The sequence below is a fragment of the Mesoplodon mirus genome (assembly GCF_964341445.2).
Source record: "Mesoplodon mirus genome assembly, chromosome: 3".
In the NCBI taxonomy this organism is placed as follows: domain Eukaryota; kingdom Metazoa; phylum Chordata; class Mammalia; order Artiodactyla; family Ziphiidae; genus Mesoplodon; species Mesoplodon mirus.
Window position 1 is genome coordinate 47,509,756 of NC_138978.1, and position 27,889 is coordinate 47,537,644.

Sequence of the window (27,889 nt, forward strand, 5' to 3'; positions counted from 1 at the left end):
TTTATTGAACATCAGGCATTTTATTATTTTTTTAGTCCTCCCAACAGTTTCATTATAGATGAGGAGGCTGAGGCACACAGTGAGTAACTGGCAGAGAGCTGGACCTATTCAACCACTGCCAGGGTTTCCTTATTATCTCTGCTGTACGGAGGAAGAAACAGGGTAGTTGGGGTGGTTCTTACAACCTCCTGTCATCTCTGGTGAGCACCTAATAACTGAGATGCAGAGGTCAGGCTTGAGTGCCAGCGATATAAAGGCCCAGAGGGGTCTGTTTTGTCCTTAGTTGATCGTTCTACTAGGGAGAGACAGGTATTCTCCAAAGCCAACCCGACGCCAGTGATTGTCTAGCCTGGGTGAGGAATGACGAAGGTAGCAATAGGTGGCATAGCCAGCACCTTAGTGCCAGGCACCATGCCAGTCATTCTATATCGATCATCGTCCTTGTGAGGAAACTGAAGCCTAGAGAGGTGAAATGATGAGGGCAGGCGCGCTGCACATTTTCCTTCTGGATCCTTCCCTGTAAGGTGTGCATCTCCCATGCTTAAGGTTCAAAGGAAGTCACTCGCCAACAAATCTAGGGGGCCGCTTCTCCCTGAAGGCAGCCATGCCTTCCAGCCGATCCCGGGTCGGGATGTTCTGAAACAACATACAGAGTGTCAGTCTATGGGAGCAGGACCAGAGGCCAGTACTCGCTGAAGCTTGTTCGACGCATGACAAGGACAGAATCCAAGTCTTTCACTGCCTCTGGACTCCGGTGTTGGGCCATGCAGCAGTATGGGCCTCGATGGCTCCTTGGTCTCCTGGGGGAAGGCAGGCTGCCTCTTCAGCACCCAAGGCCTGTCACACTAGCCTCTCTTTGCACACATCTTGCATGCCTCCAGAGAGCTCACTGTCCCGTGCAACAGTTTGAAATGAGGCTACTCAGTAGAGAAGATAGATTAGGCTTTGCGGTAAGAACTCTGGCTTTGAATCCTGGTGTGTAGTTGGTTCACACTACGTCTTACAAATCCCAGGACCCCCTGTTTAAGAGTATTTTCATTATTTGTTAACCTGGAGATTAATATTTTTGACTCACCCAGGAGTGAGGGGCTAAATAGGTCAGCCCCAGGTTTACTGCCCCACCATTGAACACACACAGCCTACAGGTGAAAACCAAGGCTTTGATGTCCCACTCCAGCCTGGCCTCTACAGTAGCCACTGGTACAGAGGTCGCATAAGCTGCTATTCTTCTCTCTCAAGTTCCTCTGTGATTCTCTGGGCACCCAAGTAGAGCAGGTTACACCACCATTAGATGGCTGAGGAAACAGTCCCAGAGAGGAGCAGTGTGGCTCCCCTGGCATCACCCCAGGCTAACTGAGGAAGGAATGGCACAAAGACTGACTCTCTGGGTTGGGAGGCACCTACTGAATTGGTCATATAGTACTTAAGGCCACCCACTCTGGCCCAGCCTCTGCTACAAGCATGCAGGACTGGTGGCAGACACATACCTGGGCATAGCATATCCCTTCAATGGCCATCCCTGATGCAATGTCCACCTGCAAGAAAGAAGTTGTGCCTGGATCAGCCTGACCTTGCCCATCTCCATCAGCACTGGGCGCCAGCTTGCCCTGCTTCCTACACCACTTCTTACTGATTATGGATTCTTCCAGCAAAGAATTATTGAGGCTTACTGTATGCCAGCCCGTATGAAGAGAGATGAGAAGATAAAGAATCCCCTACCTGGAGAGGGAATACCATTCATAACAGTGGTGAAACAGTGCTGGGACGAATGCGGGCTGCGAGAACAGTGGGGAGGATTACACATAGCCTGTAGAGCTGAGGAGGGTGTGCCTGAGCTGTGCTTGCACAGCCAGTGTTCCCTCCTTGCCATCTGGCTGCCTCCCGTCACCCCTATTAGTGAACTTTGCTGGCTTGCCATTGCCCTGAGGACTAAGGCCTTTATGACTTGGCCCCTGGCAACTTCCCAGCCTATACTGCCCAGTACTTGCTATTACTACCACTTATAAGCACTATTCTAAGAGAAGTACCTTTCACAACCGGGGTTATTTTCCCTACTATACAGCTGAAAAATCTGAGGCATAGAAAGGTGGAATGATTTGTCTAAGGGCTCAACAGTATGTGGAAAAGCAGGTCTTTGAACCCAGACGGTCCAGCACCAGAGCCTATGCCCCCAACCTCCATGCTATGTTGTCTCACTCGTCCCTTCGTCCTGTTCTGTCAAGTTGCTTATTTATACACCTCTGTGTTTTTCCTCACACTTTTCCCTATTTTTTGGAATTCTCATTCACCCTAAGCCCCAGTTCTAGAAAACGTTCTCCAACTCAGCACTGTCCAGTACCGTAGCCAGTAGCCACATGGACAGTGCAGCTCTAACCTTTCCAGGGTGTCTGCTTGGTACCCTTGATCTTTTATTAGTGATTTGTGTATGTCCCCCTCCCCACCTTGGGGGCAGTGATCATATTTGACTCATTTCTGTGTCCCAATTCAGGTCTAGGTTCAGTGTGTGATGAATAAATGAATAAGCTGATGTCTAGGATGGGTTAGCTGCAGCCAAGGCACCACACCTGAGCCCGGTCCACAAGGCCACATTACTGACCACCAACACAAACCCGAGAACATGGACTGGGAGCCACGCAGACCTGGGTTCTTGTTACTCCCTTGTTCTGTGACCCTGGATAAGTCTTACCCTTTCTGAACCTCAATTTCCTTCTCTCTCCAAGGGAGAGAGATGAGGATAAAATGTCATTTGGAATATCACCTGGCCACACTTCATTTTGTAGGTAGGTAAAAGCAAGGCACAAAGAGAGAGGTCAGACTCAAAGTCTGTTAGAAGAGTCCAGTTCCTGAGCTCTTTCCAGCTGTGCTGTCCATCTGTTTGCCATGAAAGCACCACCTCCCAGCCGCCCCACTGACTTTAGTGGGGCCCAGGTTCCAACCCAAAACCCTCTCACCTCTGTTCCTCGGTCAATGGCTACTTTGCCCAGCCGCACAGCAGTGGGGGCCTAGGGAAAAGAAGAAGCTTGGTTGAGGAGGGGATCAGTGCTCATAGTTAGGCACACAGCTCCACGGTGGGGGAAGAGGTCTGCACAGAGATCCAGCTGTTGACTGACAGTGTTAAGTTTCGTTAGTTTTAGTACCTGCTACTTCTCAGCTGATGTTCCTTTTCTATAATGGAGGAAGCCTAACTGATCCCTGACCCTCCCAATCCTGACCATCCGAGGTTCTTGTCATTTAATCCATCCCTCCAACATGTACAACATTTTCCAAATACTTTCCCGCCCACAGACTTCTCTAATGGTCAAATGGTGCTACTCATCCTTCCAGGATGGTGCCATGTTTAATTGAGGCTCAGGGTGGTGAAGCACTTGGCCACATTTGTCCAGTGAGTCAGTGGTGAAGCTCAGATCTGATTCCCAGTCACCTTTCCCACTGCTGCTCCCTTCCTCTACCCCTCTCATCTCAAGCCTCTACTGCAAGCAGGTTTTCCCCCAGTAGGGTGAAAAAAGGTCAAGATTAGGAACTCAGGCTTTGGAGTCTGACAGGCCTGGGTTGAAATCCTGAGGGGGCATTTTGCAAGAGCATCCAAGTGGCTGTCTTTGCCTCACTGGCCTTGCTTCCAGTTAGCTTGTGCCACAGCAGGCCTGGCACTCCATCCCCAGCCCCACTTCCAGGCAAGGAGTGCTTTTGCCGCCTATATTATTCATATTATTTGAAGTTTGTGTAAGTAAGACTTTATCAGAAAAAGAATGATTTAAAAAGTCTGTTAGCATGGAAGCCATAAATAAAAAAGCTACATAAAAATGAAGGACTTCAGACTGAAAAATACCACAGATAAAAGACAAAAATCAAAAACTGGGAAAATATATTTGTGATACTGTGACAGAAGAATTTCCTTAACAAAAAGGTGGTATAATGTTTTTTTAACATTCACAACAGTATGAAAAGTTAGTTCACAGAAAAGAAATACAGGCACAAGGTATGCTCAGCTTTACTTCTAAAGAAACGTGAATCAGAACAGTGAGGTGCTCCTTTTCACCTCAGACTAGGTAAATTGTAAAGTGTTGGTAATGCCCATTAGAGCTGAGATTTAGGAAACAGGTATTTGCATACATAATTGATAGGAGAGTAAATTGGTACAATGCTTCGGGCAGGCAGTTTGACAAGAACTGGCAAATTAGATGCACATGCTCTTTCATGTTGTACCTCCAGGTAGGCATCTACTTCCAGAAGTACACTAAGGTGTACAAAGTTATTCACTCCAGCTATTTTTCAGGAGCATAAAGATGTAAGCAACATGATGTTCCTCATTAGAGTACTGGTTAAATGATGGCACATCCATACCATGAATGAAAAAGTGTGCAGCTGTTTAAAAGAATGGGGTTGATAAGTATGTGCTGAAATGGGAAACTCTCCAAGGTAGTAGGTAAAAAAGAAAGGTGCATACTGGTTTGTATATTATTCCATTTGTGTAAAAGGTGTTGGTATGATGTGCCTTTGGGGAGAAGGGTCAAGAGAATGGAGAACTTCACTTTTTTGTTTTATACTTTTCCATACTGCCTGAATTCTTTTCTATGCATATTTTAATTTCATGTTTTTTAAATGTCTGGTAGAATTGGATTAGCCTCTAAAGGTGTGTTCCTTGTCCCCTAAACCATCCTAAAAAGAATTTAGTCATTTAGATATGAGTATATGCATAATTTATATTGTACATACAGTGAATATTTCTGGAAGAATGTGCAAACTGTTAACAGTGGTCATCTCTGGGGAGAGGGATTGGGGAATTGAGCGATGTTTTTTTGTTGTTGTTGTTGTTTTTTGCGGTACGCGGGCCTCTCACTGCTGTGTCCTCTCCCGTTGCGGAGCACAGGCTCCGGATGCGCAGGCTCAGCGGCCATGGCTCACAGGCCCAGCCGCAGCCGGACCGGGGCATGAACCTGCGTCCCCTGCATCGGCAGGCGGACTCTCAACCACTGTGCCACCAGGGAAGCCCTGAGCGATGTTTTGGTGACCAGCTCTCCCGGCTTGCCAGTGACTGAAGGGTTATTAGGACATGGGACTTTCACGTTGAACCTGGACAGCCCCAGGTAAACAGGGTCACCCTACTTTTGATTTTTACTTTATGTCCTTCTTATTCTTCCGTTTGATTTGCTTATCATGAATATGTTATTTAACTACTGATTTCTCATCACAGAACATTAAAAACTACATAGCTATGTGTACTGTGTTGAAAACACACGTTTATGTTTCTGAGTGTGTATGTATGTGTGTGTGTATGTGTATATACATATACATATATATATGTAGTTGACCCTTGAACAGCCCAGGGGTTATGGGTACCGACCATCCATGCTGTGGAAAATCTGCGTATAACTTTACAGCCAGCCCTCCCTATAAAGAGTTCTGCATCCGCGAACTCAACCAACCTCGGATCGTGTAGTACTGTAGTATGTATTTAGCTGAAAAAAATCCATGTATAAGTGAACTTGCACAGTTCAAACCTGTGTTGTTCAAGGGTGCACTGGGTGTGTGTGTGTGTGTATGAATTATTAGAAATATGATTGATCATTTCATGTTATTTGGAATGAGAACAGTGAGTCACACTGGCCACAGTATGTTCCATCCCTTTGTTGTTCAAGTGGAAAATGTAGCCAAATCCATATTCAAAGGATAAGGTATGTTTATTATTTAAAGGGAAGATCTGAGTGTTAAGTTGTGGACCTTGTGTTTATTGACAGTTTTTTCTGGGCTCTAATCTCTGCAGCCACTTGACTCCCTAGTCTTAGTAGTTTGTCCACTAGAGGGCAGCCATCTACCACACCACCCTTTGTGCTCACCCCATCCAAGAACCCTTTCATCCTTGGCACCCAGTTACTCAGCTGGAAGTTAAAGATTCGTTTTTCAGGTTGCATCAAAATGTCCTAGCATTTGCATTAGTGATTTTAGTACTAATTTTTGGTATGCTCGTGTTTTGGTATACAAAGCTGCTTTTAAATCCTGAAATACTAGTAATTATATTAGTAGAATACCGTTATTTCAATATACGGAAAAATCTGAAGCCTGAATCATCTTGAGATCAAGCTCAAAGACCCAGTTATTTAGTTTATGCAAAAAGATAAGCCCTGTAGTCTACAAGTCTTGCTGGATAGGCCCCCTCTGTGGAAGTGTAATTAGCTACTATCCTGAGTCATTCAGAGTTTTGTATTAGTTCAGAGACTTTCTGACCAACTATAACAGAAACATGACAGCATTAAAATTAACAGCATCAGACTCTCCGTTTATATGTGATGAAACTATCAATAAAAAGAAGAAATGAAGACAAAAGAAATACTTTCTTTTAAACCAAATTCACTATCAGTTTTTTATAGTCCCTGCCCTCAAAGAAGACCTCGAAGTTATAAAAAGAGGCAGGATTATTTAAGGAAGACAGTGTTTTTTTCCCAAAATAAAATACCTCTTTTTTACTCTTCATGATTAATTCAAATACTTTTCTCTGTTAATAATATTAAAATGATAGAGTATGGGTAACAGTTTTATAGGCTTATATTTTAACTTCGTTTTATAACGTCTGTAATTTTTTGTATTTGAAATGCATTATTTAGTTTGTTTTTTTAAAAAATCGTACACGTTCTGCACTCTTTAAAATAAAATACCAGTTTTTTTATTATGCAAAATTAATGCCAAAATAGCAGTTACTGTTTTTCTTTCTGGTATTGCAGTCACTTTGTTTGACCTTGATGAACGATCACTTAACCTTTCTGGGTCTGTTATAGCATAGATACAATGGGGATAATCAGCTCAGCTGGATTGTCCTAATAGTTGGGACACTATTAAAATACCTTGGATTGTGTCGGATGGATGAGATGCTCCGTATGGGCTAAGTCAGTATTATAAATTAGCAAAACCTAGCTCCATTTCAGCTGCTTGCATATCTTTGCAGAAACTTGGGACCTCCCTCTGGGTCCTCTTAGAGGAGTGAGAAGCCAGCAGAGCCTCTCAGGTACTTGGAGCTTACATGTAGGCAGGGCCTAAACCTACTCCCTGGGTCTCTAAACCTTTTGGGAGACTATGCTCATAGGCTATTTTGAGGATTTTTAAAAATTAATGGAGCTTAACACGTCCTACATCATGTATTTCAAGCACTTTTCCCCCATGTAGTACGGTCGGAAAGTTGAGCTGGTAGTTCTCTATCTGCTTTAGAATCTTGCTTTTTCAATTTGGGGACATTTTAATGGAGTACTGTCCAATACAGTAGCCAGTAGCCACATGTGGCTATTGGCATTTGAAATGTGGCAAGTGTAATTGAGAAACTAAAATTTAAATTTAAATTTAAATAATGTGGCTAGTGGCTGCCTTAGCGGAGAGCACAGGTAGAGGATGTTTACATCATCTCAGGAAGTTCTGTTTTACAGTGCTGTTCTGAGGATTTTCAAGCCTATTTGATTCCAGTCCCTCAGAACGTAATTTTCATTTTAACTTAAAATCTGATTTCATTTACTGGATGGCTGAATGGATGCTAAAACTCCAAAGAGGGTTATTTTATAAATCTGGGTAAATGGATCTTATGTGGCCGCATGAGACACCATTGCCCCCTGGCCTCTCCACACGTGCATCCCGTATGGCACAGGCCCTCCTGTGCTGGGTGATCATCAAACCTGGGGCAGGATCTCCTGGGCCAGCGCTCGTGCCCGGTGGTAGGCGGCGTTGCCCTCCTCATTCTGGGCCACAGCATGGTTCACCAGCCCCAGAGCCTGGGCCTGTGCCCCACTCAGTCGTCGGCCTGTGAAGATGAGCTCCTTCGCCAGGGCCACCCCCAGGCATCGAGGCAGCCTCTGAGTCCCTCCTGCCAGGATGGAGTAGGGGTGGTGAATCTGCATGGGAAGTGGGAGGCCAGAGAAGGCCCAGGCTGGGAGTCAGCCAAGACCTCTCAGAAGAGCAAACTGAGTTAGGTTGGCAGGGCAGAGCCCAGAACATAGGGCAAAAGAGGAAAGTAGGGAATTATGCTGGATAGACTGGAGTTGGACAGGTAAAGAAGGATGGATGCTGTGGGTTGAGGTTACCTGCTCCTGGGAGGAGTCCTCGGGTGGTCTCAATCAGCCCCATGACAGCTGAGGAAGCTGCTTACACAAAACAGAATGAATCCCCAACCCTACCTTCCAGCGCCAATCCCCAAGGAGAAGAGATACCGCCTGTGGGCTCTGCTCGCTCCTCCAGCCAGCCACTTCCCTCGTGGTGTGGCCACAGCCAGGCTCCCCCAGATGCTGCCTTTGGAAGAGCCCTAGCCTGGAAGCCAGCAGGCCCAGGCACTCATCTACCTCCCCTACTCACCAGGCAAGTCTCTTACCCTTTCTGAGCCTCATGGGTGGGAAGAAGACGACTACCCCTCTTCTGCCTACTCCAGAGAGCTGCTAAGGATCAAGTGAGGCAATGGTGCTTGGAACAAGGCAGGGGTTCCTAGAAGGTGCCCGATACCTATTTGTAAGCTAATGGATTCTCTGTCTCACACATCCTTAGCTCAGGTTTGGCCTCGAGTGCTGCTGACTCCTGCTCCTACCAGTTATTTTTCCCAGCTTTTTGTCAGCCTGAAATTTTCCTGTATTCCGGTCCACATCCTCTTTCCCCAGTTCTGCTTCCTCTGACAAGCCCTCCTTGAGGTGTCCCACCACACAGGCTTCTCCTGAATTCCCTCAGCACAGGCTACCTGAACCATGCAGTGTGGGAGGAAGGAGGTGACGTTCACCCTCCTGTCCACCAAACCCTGCAAGTTAGTTGCCCTAAACATAGGCAGGTGAGAAGCAGATTCAGGGCTGTGACCTGATCTGGTATTTTGATGCCTTCTCTTCGATACGTATCTTGTAGATATAAGCTCCCTCTGTGCCTGGGGTTACACATTTTTAAAAAATGTTCTTCCTGGGTGGCGGGGGAAAGCAATGAGGGGAAGAGAGTAGCACCGTGATGGCACTCAGACTTTCTCTGATTGCCTCCAAGAAGGGCGCACCTAACCACCAAGACAGGAAGGTTAAAAAGTGATCGATCATCTTCATCCTCCCCTCCCTCCACTCTTCAAAGCTCAATTTCTCTGAACTAGTAACGCAAACCTTTTTGGGTGCCAATGAACCAGAGGGCAGTGTTCTTGCCCAGGCATGTTTGTGATTAGCTGGGCAGGTGACAGGCCGCCCCCACGGCTCACCTTTGCTCAGAACGTGATTGAAAAAGCTGGCTTGGACAGAACCGGAAGGTTGAACAGTTAGTCTTTGTCCCCAGCCTTCCCTCTCTGTGTTCTTTCTGCTGTCATGTTAGCAGTTGCTCTGGGGTTGGTAGGAGCAGTCCTGAGCGGAGGGCAGCTGACTGAGAAGCATGGGTACTGCCGCAGTCAGGCCAGGCCAGGAGGGGAACCAGCTGCTGCCTGAGCTCCCTGTTCCCCACCTTGCCTTTAGTTCTGTGGCTGCTTGGCAAGCCAAGAGCAGTGGCTGACTGCAGAATCCCCAGAATTAGCCTGTTTCACTCTTCCTTCCCCACCCTACCCCACCTCTCCCCGTGCCCAGTACCTGCCACTCGGAGGTCACAGGCCAGGGCCAGTTCCAGGCCTCCACCTAAGGCAAACCCATCCATAGCTGCAATGGTGGGCGCAGGGAAGGCTGCTGTGGAGATGAAGAAAGGCTCAGCCTGCGAGGCCCTGGCAGGACCAGGACAGTGTCTCAGGGAGGGGAGGAGCTCACTGGTTGGGACAGAGGGCTTCATTGGTCCCAGGTTTGGGGACCTTACCTGGTACCTCAGCCAGGTTACCTTAGAGGTTGGTTTTCCCACTGGGGAGAGTTGTGCCATCAGCTGGGGATCGGGAGTGGGGAGATGGGCAGGGTAATCTCCTGCTGGCCTCCCTGGGACCAGCCTTTTTGCACTCCCTTCTCATTCTGTGTGCCAAGCCCCATACTGAGTGCTGGGAACACAACTGAACCAGATGTGGGGAAGGCAGACCTGTAAACAGGCAATGATGACCCAGGTAATCAGTGCTCTGATAAAGGAAGCTTGGAGGATGGATCAGGGACAGCTTCCTGGAGGAGGTGGCACTGGTGGTCTTAAAGAACAAGTAGAAAGTTCAGATGGCCAAGGAGGGATATTCCAGTTAAAAGAACAGCCATTGTCAAAGCCTGAAAGCATGCTTGGTGAAACCTGACTCTGAAAAGGCCAGGCTTGCACCCTGAGGGCACAGGGGTTGGGGGTCATAACCAGCAGGGCACAAAGGCTGAGAAGCCAGGGCTCCCCCTGGGAGAAATGCCCTCTGAACCCTCGTCACACCCTCCCCCTTGTAGAATTCCTTGTTCCCTGCCCCCGCCCCTTCCCCCCAACACCCAGAATCATCTGTCTCTCCACAGAGCTCACAACAGAAACTGTTCTGTCTTTAGAGTAGAGTGGTGGGTGGGGTGAGGCTGGGGCCAGCAGGGCCCCGGAATGCCCTCCTCCTCCGCACTCCAGGACCCTCACCAATCTCATTCATCAGGCCTCGGAGCCGCTGGACAAAGACCCCCACCTCCGCCTCACTCATCTGCTCCCGCTCCTTCAGGTCTGCACCTGCAGATGCAAGGGTGACAGCCCGTTACTGCATTCCGGGCTGTCAAAGGATCCAGCAAAGGAAATCTGAAGAGAAGCAGCCAGAGAGGAAAGAGAAACACTGGGAAAACATGGTTAGGGAAGCCAGGGGTGGGGGCTGGGGGTGGTCAAAAAAAGGAGAGATGCAACAACAACAAAAAGATAGACTGGATTTCATCAAAATTTAAAACTTTGGTGCATCAAAGGACACTATCAAGAGAGCAAAGACAACCCACGAATGGAAGAAAATATTGGCAAATCATATAACTGGTAAGGAATTGATATCTAGGATATATAAAGACTTCCTACAACTAAAAACAAAACCAAAAACAAAACCCACAAAGGACAAAGGACTTGAATAGATATTTCTCCAAAGACGATAAGTCAGTAAGCACAGGAGAAGATGCTCAACATCGTTAGTCATTAGGGAAATGCAAATAAAAACCACAATGAGATACCCCTTTACACCCATTAGGATGGTGATTATAAACAACAACAACAAAAACAAAAAAGTGTTGGCGTGGATGTGGAGAACCCTGATGCATTGCTAGTGGGAATGTAAAATGATGCAGCTATTGTGAAAAATATTTTGGTGGCTCCTCAAAAAGTTAAACATGGGATTACCGTATGGTCCAGCAATTCTGTTCCTAAGTGTATACCCCAAAGAACTGAAGGCAAGGACTCAGATACTTGCACACCAATGTTCATAGCAGTATTAATCACAATAGCCAAAAGGTATAAACAAACTCAGGTCTATCAACAGATGGATAAACAAATGTGGAAAAAAATATATATATATAATTTATATATATATATAAAATGGAATATTCATTTTTTAAAAGGATAGAAATTCTGCAATATGCTACAACATGGATGAACATGAAGGACATTATACTAAGTGAAATAAGCCAGACATGAAAGGACAAATTTATGATTCCACTTGTATGAGGTACCTAGAATAGGCAAATTCGTAAAGATAGAAAGTAGAACAGAGGTTACTGGGGGTTGGGCGAATGGGGAGGAATTGCTTAATGGGTATAGAGTTTATTTGGGATGATGAAAATTTTCTGGAAATGGACAGTGGTAATTGTTGAATAACCTTGTGAATGTACTTAATGCCACTGAATTTTACACTTAAAAATGATTAAAATGTAAATTTTTGTGTAATATATATATATATTTGACAATTCAAAAACTATGTTAAATAGTAATAAAATAAAAATTTCTTAGTTATTTTTTTTCCAGTTTTATTGAGAAATAATTGACATACATCACTGTATAATTATTTTTTTTTAACAGAAGGTGTTGGTGGGGTCCAAGGAGGCTGAGAGGTCAAGTAAGATGAGAACTGAGGAGTGAGTGCAGGGCCCAGTGGCATGGAGGTGGGCAGGGACCTTGGTGAGAGTAGTGACAATGGAGGCGTCATCAAAGGCCAGATGGCAGGGGCCTGAGGCGGGAGTAAGGGGTGAATATAGCCTTCGCAATGTTAGATTATCCGAAAGTCAGTTGGGAGAGCCCTTGGAATTCTTTGGTTAGTTCCAGCCCCTCAGTGAGAGATGGGGAAACTGAGGCCCAGAGAGGGACAGGGACTAGCCCAGGATTCCAGAGCAAGTCAGGGGCAGACCTCCTGCAGCTCCCCTACTTCCCTGTCCTTAGTTGGGGTAGTGAGGAGTGGGGCTAACAGGGGCATGAAGTGACCATGATAGAAGAGGTCAGATAGAGGTGGAGCCAGAGGAAGAGGCCAGGGGAGGAGGAGGGCCTCAGCCAGGGCAGCGGGGTCAGGCAGACTGGTCCACATACTTATCCTGCCATGGCAGACCCCGAGCTGGTCACCGTGATCTGGACAGCTGAGACCTAGGGACTGAGCCAAATCTCCTTGAAAACTCCTAAGCATCACGCTCCTCCCACCCTAGCCTTCCACAGCGTCTTCCCGCCTCCCCAGTGCCAGTTCTTAGCTCAGCTCTCATTCCTTTGCTTGTTGTGGGCCTGGGATGCGGCATTTCTCATCTTTGAAATGAAGTGCGTGGCGAGGACCAAATGGTGCAGAGACATTGAAGAGTTTTTTTGACGGACTGAGATCTTGTAGGTGGGCAAAGGGGCACAGAGTCCCACCTTGGCCACAGACCTTGTGAATGTCTTTGGACTCAGCTTCCTCATTTCCTCAGTGAAGGGTCAGAACAGTGGGTGGTGCAGCAGGAAGAACAAGGATTTGGGGGTCAGAGAGGCCAAGTTCAAACTGAATTCTTACTATCTGTGTAACCCTAGGCAAGGAATTTTACCGCTGAGTTCACATCTCTAAAATGGGAATAATGAGTCCTGTGCTGGAGCTGACCTAAGGACCCCCCCCCCACAAATGCCCTGCAGGCTCGGGGGAGCCCTGCTGAGCCGCAGCATAGGGGCTGGAAAGGAAACCCACCTGCACAGAATACACCCTTCACTCCACTTCTGAAGATCAGGACACGCACTTGCCGGTCCTCCCGCAGCTGGGCCAGAGCTTCCAGCAGCTGCAGAGGAGACTCCATCAGGTACCTCCCAAGCCAGCCCCAGCCCACCCTCGTGCCCACCCTTTCTCACCTCACTAACGAAGACGTTCCCCAGGGCATTGCGGGCTCTTGGTCTGTTCATCAAAATCTCAGTGATTCCTGCAGGGGACAGGGCAGCCTTGGGTGAGCCAGCTGCCCTGCTCACTCCTGGGCTGGGGCCTGGGATCTGGGAAGCCTCTACCCTCGATGAGCAGTGTAACTTGGGGCAAGTCTCATACACCAGGCCTCAGTTTTCCCAACCATAAAATGGGGAGAATAACTCTTGCCCCTTCTGCCTCACAGAAGAAATAGAAGGGCTTGTGAACCTTGGTGCAACATGGGGAGAGGGACAAGAATGACTGCCACAGTGGTTCCTGCCTGCTTCTGCCATTGTGAGACACACACACACCACACACCCCTTCTTCAATTTCACGTATCTCTCCATTCTTCTTTTCTCCATAGCCGGACTTCGTCCTCTTGAGCTGAATGAGTTATAATAATATCACCACCCAGAAACCTCCTCGTGTGCTCTGACTCGTTCGTTGTTCCCTCCTCCCCCCAAAAGTAACAACTCTCTTGACTTTTATGGTGATCACTTCCATGCATTTCTTTCGTTTTATCACACAAATGTGCATCTCTAGACTTCAGAGTTTAGACTTGCTAATTTTCAAAAATATTGATGTGTCTTTTAAAAGCTTGTTAAAATCCTTAGGTTCTGCCTCTAGTCCTGTCTTTCCCTCAAAAGTTGTTTGTTGGGACTTCCCTGGTGGTCCAGTGGTAAAGAATCTGCCTTCCAATTCAGGTGACACGGGTTCAATCCCTGGTCGGGGAACTAAGATCCCACATGCCACGGGGCAACTAAGCCAGCACGCCACAACTACTGAGCTTGCGAGCCTCAATCAGAGAGCCTGCATGCCCCAAACTACAGAGCCCACATGCCCTGGAGCCTTCGCGCCACAACTACAGAGAAAACCCTCGCGCCACAACTACAGAGAAAACCCTCGTGCCACAACTAGAGAGAAGTCCGTGCACCACAATGAAGAGCCTGCGCCACAGTGAAGATCCCGGGTGCCACAGGTAAGACCCGATGCAGCCAAAAATAATAATAACAATGAGGAAAAAAACAAGTTATTTATTAAAGAACCTGGGGCATTTGACCTGTAAGGTGTCCTGCAGCATGGAATTCACTGATTGGACACTCATGGGGCAAGTGACCAGGTTCTTCTGTCACAGGAATTTAGCAACTAATCCAGAGGCTTGAGCACACTCACATTCCGTCCCCTTTGGCAAGAGAATAACATTTGCCCTACCCGTGTGATATTCTTTCACCCGCGACAGTCAAGCTTCTTGAAAGGGTTTTCTGTACTCAATTAATCACTTTCTTGCCTTCCATTCACTTAAGCCTTCTCCGATCTAGCTCCCACCCCGTCACTCAGCAGAAACCATTCTCACCAAAGTGACCAATGTAACCACATCACTAACCAAGGGACATGTTTCCATCCTGGTCCCAGGCTCCGCAACGGTTAACTCTGCTGACAATACACATGCTCTTCCTTGAACATTTTCTGCCTTGGCTTTTTTTTTAATAGATTTAGTTGTTTTTTTTTTTTTTTTTTTTTGCGGTACGCGGGCCTCTCACTGTTGTGGTCTCTCCCATTGCGGAGCACAGGCTCCAGACGCGCAGGCTCAGCGGCCATGGCTCACGGGCCCAACCGCTCCGCGGCATGTGGGATCTTCCCAGACCGGGGCACGAACCCGTGTCCCCTGCATCGGCAGGCGGACTCTCAACCACTGCGCCACCAGGGAAGCCCAATAGATTTAGTTTTTTCAGAGCAGCTTAGGCTCACAGGAAAATGGAGTGGAAAATGCGGAGATTTCCCGTAAATCCCCTGCCCACTGCACATACATGGTCTCCCCCACTATTAACATCCCCACCAGAGTGGGATATTTGTTACAAAAGATTAACCTACATGGAAACGTCATTATCACCCAACATCCATAGTTTACATTAGGGTTCACTCTTAGTGTTGTACAGCCAGTGGGTTTTGACAGATGTGTAGTAACGTATATCTGCCTTGTGGCCCCATGTTCTCCTGGTCTTCCTCCTACCTCTCAGATGATGCCTCTGCACTTTTCTAGGTTTTCTTCTACCCAATTTTAAAATTCTTAATTCATTTATTCAACATATATCTATAATAAGTAAGTTCTGGGAATGTAATGTACAGCATGTGACTTTAGTTAACAATATTGTATATTTGAAAGTTGCTAAGAGAGTACATCTTAAAAGTTCCCATCACAGGACCTCCCTGGTGGCGCAGTGGCTAAGAATCCGCCTGCCAATGCAGGGGACATGGGTTCGAGCCCTGGTCTGGGAAGATCCCACATGCTGTGGAGCAACTAAGTCCGTGAGCCACAACTACTGAGCCTGCGGTCTAGAGCCCGCGAGCCACAACTACTGAAGCCCGCGTGCCTAGAGCCGGTGCTCCACAACAAGAGAAGCCATCGCAATGAGAATCCCACGCACGGCAATGAAGAGTAGCCCTCGCTCGCCGCAACTAGAGAGAAAGCCCATGCGCGGCAACGAAGACCCAATGCAGCCAAAAATAAAATAAGATTAATTAATTAAAATTACTTAAAAAAGAACAGTTCCCATCACATACAAAAAAATGTAACTGTGGTGATGGATCTTAACTAGACTTACTGCGGTGATTATTTCACAATGTATACAAATACTGAATTTTGTTGTACATCTGAAACTAATATGTCAATTATATTTTAATTAAAAAGCCAACTCTTACACAAAGGTAACTCCATGAAAGAAGACATACAAATGGCCAATAAGCACATGAAAAGATGTTTAATTTTATTAGTATCAAATAAATAAGAGTTTAAGAAAAGCATAGCACCCAGTACAACGACTAAAACTAAGAAGACTGAAAATAAAAACCAAGTATTGGCTATGAAAAAAAACCCTTACATATCTATTGAACAACTATGATATATAATAAATTGTGGGAGTTATAAGTTATGTAACAGCCCCTGTCTTCAATGTGCTTACAGCCTAATACAAGTAAATGATAACATGAGGTCATAAGTAAAGTAAGCACATGAAGTACTATAGGATTACAGATGGCAGCTCATAGATGGAAGCATTTGAGCAAGGTGAGAATAGGTAAAATTTTTCATTTGGGGCTTCCCTGGTGGCGCAGTGGTTCAGAGTCTGCCTGCCGATGCAGGGGACACGGGTTCATGCCTCGGTCTGGGAAGATCCCACGTGCCGCGGAGCGGCTGGGCCCGTGAGCCATGGCCGCTGAGCCTGCGCGTCCGGAGCCTGTGCTCCGCAACGGGAGAGGCCACAACAGTTGAGAGACCCGCGTATTGCAAAAAAAAAAAAAAAAAAAAAATTTCATTTGAAGAGTGAGGTATGATGGGGAAAATACTACAGGTAAGAGACTACTCAATTTTTTTAAAAAATTATTGAAGTATAGTTGATTTACAATGTGTTAATTTCTACTGTACAGCAAAGTGATTCATACATATATATATGTGTGTGTGTGTGTGTGTGTATATATATATTCTTTTTCCTATTCTTTTCCATTATGTTTTATCACAGGATATTGAATATATTTCCCTGTGCTATACAGTAGGGCCTTGTTTATCCATTCTATATATAATAGTTTGCATCTGCTAACCCCAAACTCCCAATCCATCCCCCCCCCTTGGCAACCACAAGTCTGTTCTCTATGAGAGTACTCAATTTTTTAATGTTGAAGTTCCTGAAAGGTCAATCCAAGATCTCTTTATTCAGTCATTTGTACAATTACGAATTTAACACATGCTGGCCTCTGTACCAGACACTGATGTCAGAGGCCAGAGCAGACCCAGTCCCTCTCCTCTTAGATCTTACAGTCTACAGAGGAGACAGACAGACATTCAACCAGTAATTACTATTTGTGATGAGAACATGGGGGGAAAAGGACAAGGAGGTGAGCGGTATAGAGTGGGCAGAGGGGGCCCCTAGTGTAGAAGGTGAGCAGTGACTTCCCAGAGGAAGAAGTGACCTTTCAGCTGAGAGCTGAGGAACAAATAGGAGTCAGCCAGGCAAAAGTGTGTGTGTGTTTGTGTGTTGGTGGGGAAAAGCCCATTTCAGACAGAGGGAATGGTGCAGATGAGGGCCCTGAGTATAGCAGAGCAGGGTACTATAGGGTTTGTAGAGCTGGGCCTCTTAATGTTTTTTGGCTGGGCCTGAGAATTAAACCAACATAAAACAGATTAAGAGGAGAAAAGCACACAAATTTGTATAAGTTTTACGTAACATGAGAGCCCTCAAAAGGAAATGAAAACCCCCAGAAATGGTAGAACCTACACGCTTTTATAGTAGGCTGAAGAAAGAATGTCAGTTGTGGAAGAGTTAACTATGTGGGAGGCTAAAGGAAGATAAGGCCTGCTTGTACACAGTTGTCTGTCTGTACAGAATTCTCTTGGCTTCAACTCCCTGTTGAAGAATGTTTCTTTTCTCCAGGTTCAGGGAGGGCATCTTTCACATGGGAGTTTTTATCTCCTGTTTTCAGTAAGCAAAGGGGAGATTAGAATGGCCTTCTTGCATCTGCTGTTTTTTTCAAGTGTCTTTAGCTCGAAAAAAAAAATCCCTATACCAATGTGGCATATATTTTTGGGGGGGACGCACTGTGCCACCTTTTAGTGCCTTCCAGAACTGGAGGAGTTCAGAGCAAAGGGAGAGCAGCGTGAGGCAAGGCAGAAGAGTCAGGAGGGCTGCACTTGTTCATCCACACCTCTCCTTCACGCCTCACGTGTGCCTACCTCCTGTACACCCAGAACTTCCCTGCACACCCGGCCAGCTCTCCTCTGAGCTCCGAGCCTGAATATCCAGCTGCCCACTTGACATCTAGACCAACATGTCAAGAAATGATCACTCTTTCTCCTGCTCCTTTGGTGAGCGAATGACATATCAACTCAGAGTTCTGTCATGTTGCCTCTGTCTTCCTCACCCTTGAAGTTTACTCAGTCTCCCAAGCGGCCAATTCAACCTCTTAGATCTCATACCTATCAGCTCACATCGCTGCCTGCAGCCACTAACCTGGTGGGCTCTTTCTTCTCTTACATGGATCCCCCAACTGGCCCTATGCCCTCAGTCTTGCCTCCCCTTCCCCCTCCACTTTTGTTCCCTCATCTGGGTCAGAGTCATCTTTCCTACCCAAATCTGACCATATTCTTCCCTTCCCTTTTCATCAAAATTAAGTCTAAATCCTTAATACCATCCCAAAGACCCCCTACAATCTGGCCCTTGCACCTCACTCTGGCCTCAACTCACCTGCCAAATCTGGGTCAGGTGTGGGGAAGAGAGAACAGCTCTGGGCAGGGGCTCAAATACTCTTATGCCTTCTTGGCCGTTTCGCCTCCTGTAAAATGTCAGGATGGACTAGAGGAGTGTTTACCAATCCTTTGGGCATCAAAGCCCCCTTATTATTTCCTCTCAGGGTGTTTAGCTTTGAAGAACAAGCAGGATTTATTAAGATGGCATTCTCAGTGTGAGTTGATCTGAGACACGGAGAAGGGCCAATGAAAGTTTCAGGGCTCTCAGGGGACAGGGTTTCCAGCCACAGAGAACTGTGGTCCAGGACAGAGAACTGTAACATGCAGGCTAGGTGGGCTTCTTTAGCCTCCCCAGAAACCTTCATAGAGTTCTTTGAGCCCAGCAGGCCTGGAGGTCCCACTGAGGAACTCAGATGTCCCAAAGATCCTCTCCAGATGAGAAAATGCTGCAACTTTGGGGGAGGGAAACTGTGGTGGATACAGAGAAACCACATCAGAAGGGTTGAGAACAGTCTAGGTCCAAGGTCATTGTGGCAGACAGACCTTAGAGTGGCCCCCATGTTCACATCCTGCATAATCCCCTTCCCTTGAATGTGGACAGGGCCTGTGAATTGCTTCTGACCAAGAAAATACAGGTAAGGTCATAAAATATCACTTGTAAGATTAGGTCTAATTATATGGCAAAGGTAATGAGATGTTACTTCTGTGATTAGGTTATGATGTATATAAGACTCTATTACTAGCATACACTAGAGAAACTAGTGGACCTATGGAGAGGGTTGTGTAGCAAGGTACTGTGGTCAGCCTCTAGGAGCTGAGAGTGGCCCCCTGGCCAACAGCGAGAAAACAGGACTTCAGTACTACAACCACAGGAGATGAATTCTGCCAACAGCGTGAGGAACTTGGAAGCAGACCTCTCCCCAGTTGAGCCTGTGATGAGACCACAGCCCCAACCAGCTCCTGGATTGCAGCCTGCTAAAACCCTGAAGCAGAGAACCCAGCTAAATTGTGCCTGGACTTCTGACCTACGGAAACTATGAGAAAATAAATGTGTGTTATTTTAAGCACAGAGTTTGTGGTAATTTGTTACATGGCAATAGAAAACTAATACAGTCATGACGTCTTGGGATTGACAGAAACTCTTCTCTCTTCTCTTTGCTTTCCTGTTCTGTTTTTCCATTTTCTCTGGCTGACTCTCTCCCATATTTCATCTCTATTTCCCTCTTTCAGAATGTAAATGTGGTGCTTGGCTCAAGTCACAGCTCAGTCACATACCAGCTTCATGGCCTTGGGCAAATTACTTTACCCTTCTGACCTTCACTTTCCCAATCTGTAAATAGAAATTCTAAAAAGGTTGTAATGAAGATTAAAAGAGATAATGCCCACAAGTGCTTAAACATAGTTTGTGGGTACTGTGAGTGGGGAAAATGCACAGAAGCTGGGGAAAGTCTAGGGCCCCATATGAGGTGAGGAATCTAAGCTGGGAACCCTGAGGAGCCAGACAGGGTGTCTCTGGCTTTAATTCATTCACCTGACAATGTGCAAGTTGTACTACCACATGCCAGGCCCCAGAGGAATAGAGAGGACTCAGCCATGGTCCCTGACTTCTTAGTTGAGCCCCTATTCTGGGAAGCTTGCCCTTGCTGGGCCCCAGTAGTGCACTGCACCCTCTCTACTCTTACCAGACCCCCCCATACCACTGGCTGATGATTTGATTTCCTTAGCAGATGACCTAGAGTCACATCTGACTGGATGGTTTGAATCACAAGGTGATGTGGGTGGAAGTCAATAGAAACTACTGGAAAGTAGTATAGAGACCAATTGGTTTAACAATCCCTTACTATATAGAAGGGGAAACTGAGGCCCAGAAAAGAAGAGAATTTGCCAAAGTTGATAGGTGGACCCAGCTAGCAATCCTCTCAAAGAGCTAACAACTGATGAGGGAGACAAGTCCAGACACAAGGGATGTAAAAGGACAATGGGGGGGTGTGTAATTCCAGAAGGATTTACAAAGGTAGAGAGGAAAGAAGAGGACCCAAGTCAGGGGCATAGTTAGAACAAAACACTGAGGTGGGACAGCTTGAAATGAACAAACACATGGGTAGAAGAGATGAGGTGACAGTGTCAGGTTGTGGTGGAGAAACTTGAACATCCAGCTAAGGAGCTAGAGTAGAGCCATAAGGAAGAGTGAAGAGTGGTTAACGAGAGTTAACCAAGAGTGGGTTAACAAGAGTTAACCAAGAGTGGGTTAACAATCCCATTTTCAAGGACAACAGGCACAATGTGACTATGCTCTGGTGACATCATGACAAGTGGAAGGCAGAACGGGTGGCTTCTAACAGGGTGGTGGGGTGGTTCTCCTGTGTGTGGGTCCCCTCCTCATGCCTCCTCCACTGCTTCTCGATTTCCGTATCTCATTCCTTCCATATGCCCTCTGGCAGGGGCAGAGGCTTAATCTCCTGATGCTTGTTATTTCTGGATAAAAAATTCCCCTTTTTTACAAGTGAGCCCTAAGGTCTATGACCCGTGGTAGTTTTTTAACTAATGTACAAGTCTGTGTTTTGAGTCACTGAATTACCAGAAGAGGTAGTGATGACCTAATAGTTGAGGACACAGGTTTTGAAATCAGAAATGGTTCAAATTGCTTAACCTCTCCGTTCCTCAGGTTCTTAATCTGTAAAGTTGGGAGAATAACTATAATTATTTCAAGGCAAGCGCCATTGCCAGTTTGGCAGTGAACTAAGCATGGGAGTAAGGGGTATTCTCTAACACCAGCAATCCCACATGGCCAGAGAATTCTCACCAAGTGATGTAATTGGACACTGGAAGCCCCTACATGTCCATCAAAAGTGGGGGATGCACACTAGGGAGTAGTATACAACAGCAGGGAGCAAGGAACAGATTTATATGGCAAAGAAGCTCTTCAAAACTTAGTATCAAGTGGGAAAAAGGAAGAAACATGAGATGTCTAGAATAGTGCCTTCTGTGTAAATTAAAACTCAGACACAAACAATGCTACATAAAATGCAGGGAAGGTTAGAGGGGTTGGACTGGGGAGAAAGTAAAGACAAGAGAAGGACCTTGCCCTGATGGCAATGAGCAGCAGACTGTGGAGTGTAACACCACTGAATGCAAAGTTCAACCACCGCCCCCCAGCACCACCCCCGCAAATAAAACTACCCCCAAACAGAAACAAAATAAAACCAACCAACCGAACAAACAAAAGCCAACACCGCTCAATCAATATGCTCTTAAGTTTGCTAATCAGAGAATGCCAATATGACAAGCAGTTCACAATTGCTTTCTTCTTGCTTTCACTAGAAGTTAAGATTTTTTTAAGGGTTAAAAATTATAATATGTAATCAAAGCTACTAAAGTGACAAGGGAAGCATTTCAGTGTGTAAAGCAAGTAGGATATTTGTTGTCAGCAAGAATATATAAAGACTGGAGATATTTTTTGTTAAAAATAAAAAAAGAGGAAAATAATTTTGTCCTAGAGCTGATTGTTTATGGATGGGACAAGTTAATATGGATCTGAAAGGTGATAAAAGGTTTGTGAAAAAGGAACTTTGAGAATAGAATTTTGTACGTTGTTAAGATTGATTAAGACTAGATTAAATTTAATTAGGTAAATAAATTTTGTGATTAACAGTAAGCTGGTACCAGACTGAAATTTGGTTCTCTCTCTCTGTTAAGAAAACAAAGTTTTGGGCTTCCCTGGTGGCACAGTGGTTAAGAATCTGCCTGCCAATGCAGGGGACATGCATTCAAGCCCTGGTCCAGGAAGATCCTACATGCCGCGGAGCAACTAAGCCTGTGTGCCACAACTACTGAGCCTGCACTCTAGAGCCAGTGAGCCACAACTACTGAGCCCACGTGCTGCAACTACCGAAGCCCGTGCACCTAGAGCCTGTGCTCCGTAACAAGAGAAGCCACCACAATGACAAGCCTGTGCACTGCAATGAAGTGTAGCCCCCGCTCGCAGCAACGAAGACCCAACACAGCCAAAAATAAATAAATAAATAAATAAATTTAAAAAAAGTTTTCTTGGAATGCTGCTTTTGATAATAGACTGTGAATTTCTTTACATTTAAGTGATTTATATTTGTTTTTAAAATCTTCTGTTACTTTATTAAAGTAAATAAATATTTCACAATGATCTGTGAAGATTATGGCACATGTAGATAAAGTTCATTCTGCTTCTACAAAGATTAACCCCTCATTGTCAGACTTTTGCCATCCTGATGTCCTTGTAGTATGGCAGTGGTCTATTCCTAAGTAAAAGAATTTAAAATGGATAAACGGGCTTCCTTGGTGGCTCAGTGGTTAAAAATCCGCCTGACAATGCGGGGGACACGGGTTCAAGCCCTGGTCCGGGAAGATCCCACATGCCTCAGAGCAACTAAGCCCTTGCGCCACAACTACTGAGCCTGTGCTCTAGAGCCTGCGAGCCACAACTACTGAGCCCACGTGCCACAACTACTGAAGCCTGCTGTGCCTAGAGCCCCTGCTCCACAACAAAGAGAAGCCACCGCAATGAGAAGCCTGCGCTCAGCAATGAAGAGTAGGCCCTGCTCGCTGCAACTAGAGAAAGCCTGTGACCAGCAACGAAGACCCAACGCAGCCAAAAGTAAAATAAATTTATTAAAAAATAAATAAATAAAATGGATAAATAATGACTATAAATTAAACAGGGCTATGGGAAACCCAAGACAGCCACTTGGCTTTTCCCAGCTCCCTGACAAACCTCTTTTTTTTTTTTTTTTTTTTTTTTTTAGTGCCAGGTGTTTATTTCCCACACACGCAGGACTGCTCACAGACACAACACACACAGGCATCGGCACCGTGGGAGGGAGCAGCACCCCGGCCTCAGCAGAGGACAGGGCTTTCTCTCAGCCCGATCTCATGGCGTGAGATGGGACAGGACGGGTTCTTGCTCCTGCCTTCACTGGGGACTGAGGGGACCCATAAGCAAACACCCCTCCCACCGCTCAGCCAAGCTAAAGCCACCTTGGTGACAGGTTGAGTTCCAACTGATACAGTAAATGGAAGCAGGAGTGGCCTGGTCCCAACCATTACAGGGTAGGGTGTAAACGGTAAAGGAAGAGGTACACTTTGGATTAGGCCACAAGAGGCAGCAGGTGACACCATCAGAAGCACGTGTGAAGGTCGGGGGGCAGTACAGTTACTGGGCTTCTGAGCTACCTAGTCCCTGTCTCAGCAGGAAGGGTAGCAGAGACGGGCAGGGCTTAATGTTTGGCATTGATGATGTCCACGAATTCAGGCTTGAGGGAAGCGCCCCCCACAAGGAAGCCATCCACGTCAGGCTGGCTCGCCAGCTCCTTGCAGGTTGCCCCAGTCACAGAACCCCCATAAATGATGCGGGTGCTGTGAGCCACTGCATCAGAGATGTTGGACTTAAGCCATCCCCGGAGCTTTTCGTGTACTTCCTGGGCCTGTTGGGGTGTCGCAGTCTTGCCAGTTCCAATGGCCCACACAGGCTCATAGGCCAGGACAACCTTGCCCCAGTCCTTCACATTATCTGCGATGACCCTGGTTTGCTCAAAAACGACCTTCTCAGTGATGCCAGCTTCCCTCTCATCTAGCTTCTCCCCAATGCAGGCGATTACTCCAAGTCCCTCTGCCAGGGCGTGAGCCACCTTCTGCCCAATCAGCTCATCTGACTCCCCAAAGACGTGCCTTCTCTCCGAGTGCCCCAGGACCACCCACGCGGCTCCACAGTCTTTGATCATGCCAGGGCTGATCTCCCCCGTAAAGGCCCCGTTAGCCACTTTGTAGCAGTTCTGCGCAGCCACTGCAATCTTGGGATCTAGCTTCTGCCGGGCGAAGTCAATGTAGACGGTGGGGGGTGCGCAAACCACCTCGGTGTCGGCCGGCACCTTGGCCGCGTTCAGAGTGTTGATGAGCTCCCCCAGATTGTTCTTCCGCCCGTTCATCTTCCAGTTCCCCCCCACGAAGAACTTCCTGGAGGGCGCCATTGTGCTGAATCTGGCACACTGAAGGTCACGAGCAGCCAAACCTCATTTTTTAATTTGATGGGTTAAAGCCTTCCCTGGCTGGAGGGTTAATGCCCTCACAATGAAGAAAATAAAAGATTAAAATTTTTTTTTCTGGGACTTCCCTGGTGGCACAGTGGTTAAGAATCCGCCTGCCAATGCAGGGGATACAGGTTTGATCCCTGGTCTGGGAAGATCCCACATGCCATGGATCAACTAAGCCTGTGCGCCACAACTACTGAAGTCCACACGCCCTAGAGCCTGCATGCCGCAACTACTGAGTTTGCGTGCTGCAACTGCTGAAGCCTGCACGCCTAGACCCTGTGCTCCGCAACAAGAGAAACCACTGCAATGAGAAGCCCACGCACTGCAATGAAGAGTAGCCCCCGCTCACCACAACTAGAGAAAGCCCATGTGCAGCAATAAAGACCCAATGCAGCCAAAAAAAAAAAAAAAAAAAAGTGTTTTCTACTTGCGGTATACTTTCTACAGTCTCCAGTGATCAAGACACCCACTTCACTGGATAAATCATACAAGCCTTAACAAAAACTTCACAAACTTCTTAAAACCATCACTGTCACTATCATTCTCAATCATCAGGCAAGGTTAACAAAACTAATAGAAAAACTGGACTCAGAACAAAAATTAATTACATGGGATTAAATGAACTGCTAAATATGATTATAATTCTTTTATTACTTTTTGTCTGACATATTGCTAGCTTTTAATCTTTGTTTTTCAGATATAAAGATTCTCTTCTTCTCAAGCTACTTATGGTTTACAACAATTTGGTAATTTACACCCGTGGGTAAAATTAAAACATTTTTCTTTTCTTTCTTCCTGGTCCCTCCAGAAATTGGAGACCGTTGGGTTCTGAGCAGCCTTATCAAAATTGTTATTTCTTACATTACCAAATATGTGACTGAGCCTCTGATAAAATGATAGTCCCATATAAGGTCAATGATTGTAATGGTGTAACTCTAGGTATGGGTAAAAGCAACAAGAGAGAATATTTTCCTGGACCATAAGAGACTAGACTAGTCTCAGGTGGTCCAGAGAATTTTGGCTACTACTAACGAGGCCTAGTCCAGTAACAACGCATTATGTGGCCTATCAGCGGAGGAAATAAACATTCCTAGCACTGTGGGACAAAATGGACATGAAATGCCCCCCAAACCATGGTCAAATTTATGGCCATGAAGGGGCCCTGCCAACTGGAAACTGGCACTTGCCATCTGCCTCTACAAAGATTAGATCAGGAGCTGCTGCAGCTGTTGACCTTCAACACCCCCTGAAAGGAATTCAGGGTGGAGATCAGGAATCAGGCATTCTGTGCTCCGGGAAAAACTGGCAGAACAGGCCTTCAGATAGTTAGATATTTTCAGGTAAGGATTTTTATAAGCCCAAATTCTTACATCTTCTCATACCTAGAGAAACACTAAAATTATTAATGGTGACAACTGCTTTGGTTTATACGTTAATACCGCATCAAAAGTTAAAACCTACTGGCTACCAAGTCTCCTCGAAGTGCCAGGCCTAGACTGGGATTCAGGCTTATTCTCCGGAAAAAAAAAATGAGATCTATTCTGTCTATTAATGTTCAGGTTGTCACTCTTCCAACTACTTCTGAGTCTGTTACACCTACATCAATCACACTGGGCTAATAAAAGAGAACATCAAAAGATATATGACCATGCTAAATGTCTTCATTCCTTTGGACAGGGTAACCTAAGTGCCGACTATGTCTGGACCACAGTTAAAGGAATGCTACCAAATGTATCCTGGTTCTTACTCCTGCTTGGGCCTCTGGTTACAATAATTCTTTTACTGTGGCTCCTGCCTTTTTAATCTACTTGTTAAGTTTGTCTCTTCCAGATTACAATAGTTTCACATCAGGATGACAGTGATGCAGAGATTCCAGCCACTCCCCGGAACAGATCCTGCTGGAATAACAACAGAAGTCGCCCTGGGGCCCCTTAGTGAGATAGGGCGAGAGCTCCGTGACCCCAACTAGGTAGGGTCTACAAGCCCCTTTCATGCCTGCAGAAGCTACAGAAGACAGACCATTGCCCTGCATCCTCCCAATAAAGATTTCTTCGGGGTTCACGTCCCTCAGGGGGGATTTGAGGTAGGATATAGATGGGCCCCTGGGCCAGATAGCTGGTGTTTGTCAAGTGGAGTAAAACTGAAGCTTTGTTCTCACCCAGACAATCCAAGGACAAAGCTAGTGGCAGAAGCTGAGCTCTGCTGGAATAAAGAGAAGATGACCACTCCTGAGGTCAAGGAAAACTTCCCTGTCTACACATGGGCAGGAAGGCTCCGTGAGGATCAAAAAGGGAGGAGGTGCCACCCCATAATACGTGTGGACATGCACCCACAGGCCTCTGGTGGGATCCATCTTAACAAAAAGTTGCGCCCGCGTGTTGGGGAGGGCCCTAGGGCAGGTCAGGTGTGGAAAAGAAACAAGATAATTGGCCAAATGTAAACAAAGACCTGGAAGGACTGTCCTATATAAGTAATTTAAATCACCTCTTTACTGCGCTCCTCATTAGAGAGGAAGCCCATACTCTTTCTCTCTGTGTATTTCTGCCTAGCTTCTGACTTAAATAAACTGCTTCTCTGTGTGCGCTCCCATGTTGTGCTGTGTCTCTAATGATAAACTTTGTACATGTTTTTACAGTTTTTGCCTCCTTGAAACATTCTTGCTTTCAAATGGGGGAAAGAGCCAGGGCCACTTTGCTTCTAGCCTCTAACCGCTCGCTGGTGGTCTACTGGCTAGGATTCCTGGTTTTCATCCAGGTACCCAGGCCCAATTCCTGGGCAGGGAACTAAGATATCTCTTCAGGACCGCTCACTGCTGTCTCCGAGATCGGTTTCAGTCTGCTCGGGGCAGTGGGCGCGCTGGTCATGGGTCCCGCCCCGGCAGTAGTGCCAGGCCCCGGGCCGGCCTCCGACAGCCCGCCAGAGCTCGCCCCAGCCGCCTCCCGGGCCTCCCAGGACAGAGCACTTACCTTGGTCTGGACCCGCCAGAGCGCACACTTGGATCTCGCGGTTTGCGGCCGCGAGATTGGCGGCGCAGCCACGGGCCTCAAGGGGCCTCCGGGGGCTCCGAAGGCGTAGGGCGCTGGTCAGGGCGCGCAGCATCCGGACCAGTCTGGGAAGGTGCCTCTCGGCCCCTCCACCACCCCCTCCTCTCCGGCTGATAGCTTGCCGCTCAGCCCCAGGCCTTCGTAAACCGCGCCGCCTATGGGCCGAGAGGCCGGCGCGGCTCTCTTAGGCTCTTGGGAGACCGGAAGACCTGGGTAGGAGAAAACCCAGCTCTGCTGTGTGATTTTGGACAAGGCTGCCAACCTCTCTAAGCGTCAATCTGTAAAGCGCGGATATAAAAGTGACTAGTGTCAAAGATAAAGAAAGCCGGACACTAAGGTAGTG

The 27,889-nt window shown here is 46.7% G+C and overlaps 2 protein-coding genes across 5 annotated transcripts; both read right to left on the reverse strand.

Annotated features, from left to right (window-relative positions):
* On the reverse strand, positions 1-27,866 carry ECHDC2 (enoyl-CoA hydratase domain containing 2). Of its 4 annotated transcripts, none has more exons than XM_082615327.1 (10): positions 27,469-27,866; positions 13,159-13,226; positions 13,001-13,100; positions 10,480-10,566; positions 9,546-9,638; positions 8,058-8,117; positions 7,653-7,840; positions 2,952-3,002; positions 1,488-1,535; positions 1-636 (listed from the first exon to the last, which is right to left on the reverse strand). In XM_082615327.1, exons 1-10 carry the CDS (start codon positions 27,599-27,601, stop codon positions 559-561), a joined length of 906 nt encoding a protein of 301 aa, XP_082471453.1. In that variant the 5' UTR covers positions 27,602-27,866; the 3' UTR covers positions 1-558. The 4 variants fall into 4 exon arrangements, with proteins under 4 accessions (XP_082471453.1, XP_082471455.1, XP_082471454.1 ...); XM_082615329.1 differs by having other exon boundaries at positions 13,001-13,088; positions 27,469-27,864; XM_082615328.1 differs by having other exon boundaries at positions 8,058-8,114; positions 27,469-27,863.
* On the reverse strand, positions 23,201-24,483 carry LOC309800980 (triosephosphate isomerase-like). The gene has a single exon (XM_082615331.1). The coding sequence runs from the start codon at positions 24,437-24,439 to the stop codon at positions 23,690-23,692; it is 750 nt and encodes a 249-aa protein (XP_082471457.1). The 5' UTR covers positions 24,440-24,483; the 3' UTR covers positions 23,201-23,689.
* Positions 27,867-27,889: the final 23 nt, after the last annotated feature.

Excerpts from the sequence above, each read along its gene's own strand:
- ECHDC2 (XM_082615327.1), bottom strand. The coding sequence starts at position 27,601 with ATGCTGCGCGCCCTGACCAGCGCCCTACGCCTTCGGAGCCCCCGGAGG. Across the intron at positions 9,639-10,479 it reads AGGCCTGATGAATGAGATTG|CAGCCTTCCCTGCGCCCACC; the intron begins GTGAGGGTCCTG and ends TCATCTCCACAG. Across the intron at positions 7,841-8,057 it reads AGGACTCCTCCCAGGAGCAG|GAGGGACTCAGAGGCTGCCT; the intron begins GTAACCTCAACC and ends CCATCCTGGCAG.
- LOC309800980 (XM_082615331.1), bottom strand. The coding sequence starts at position 24,439 with ATGGCGCCCTCCAGGAAGTTCTTCGTGGGGGGGAACTGGAAGATGAAC.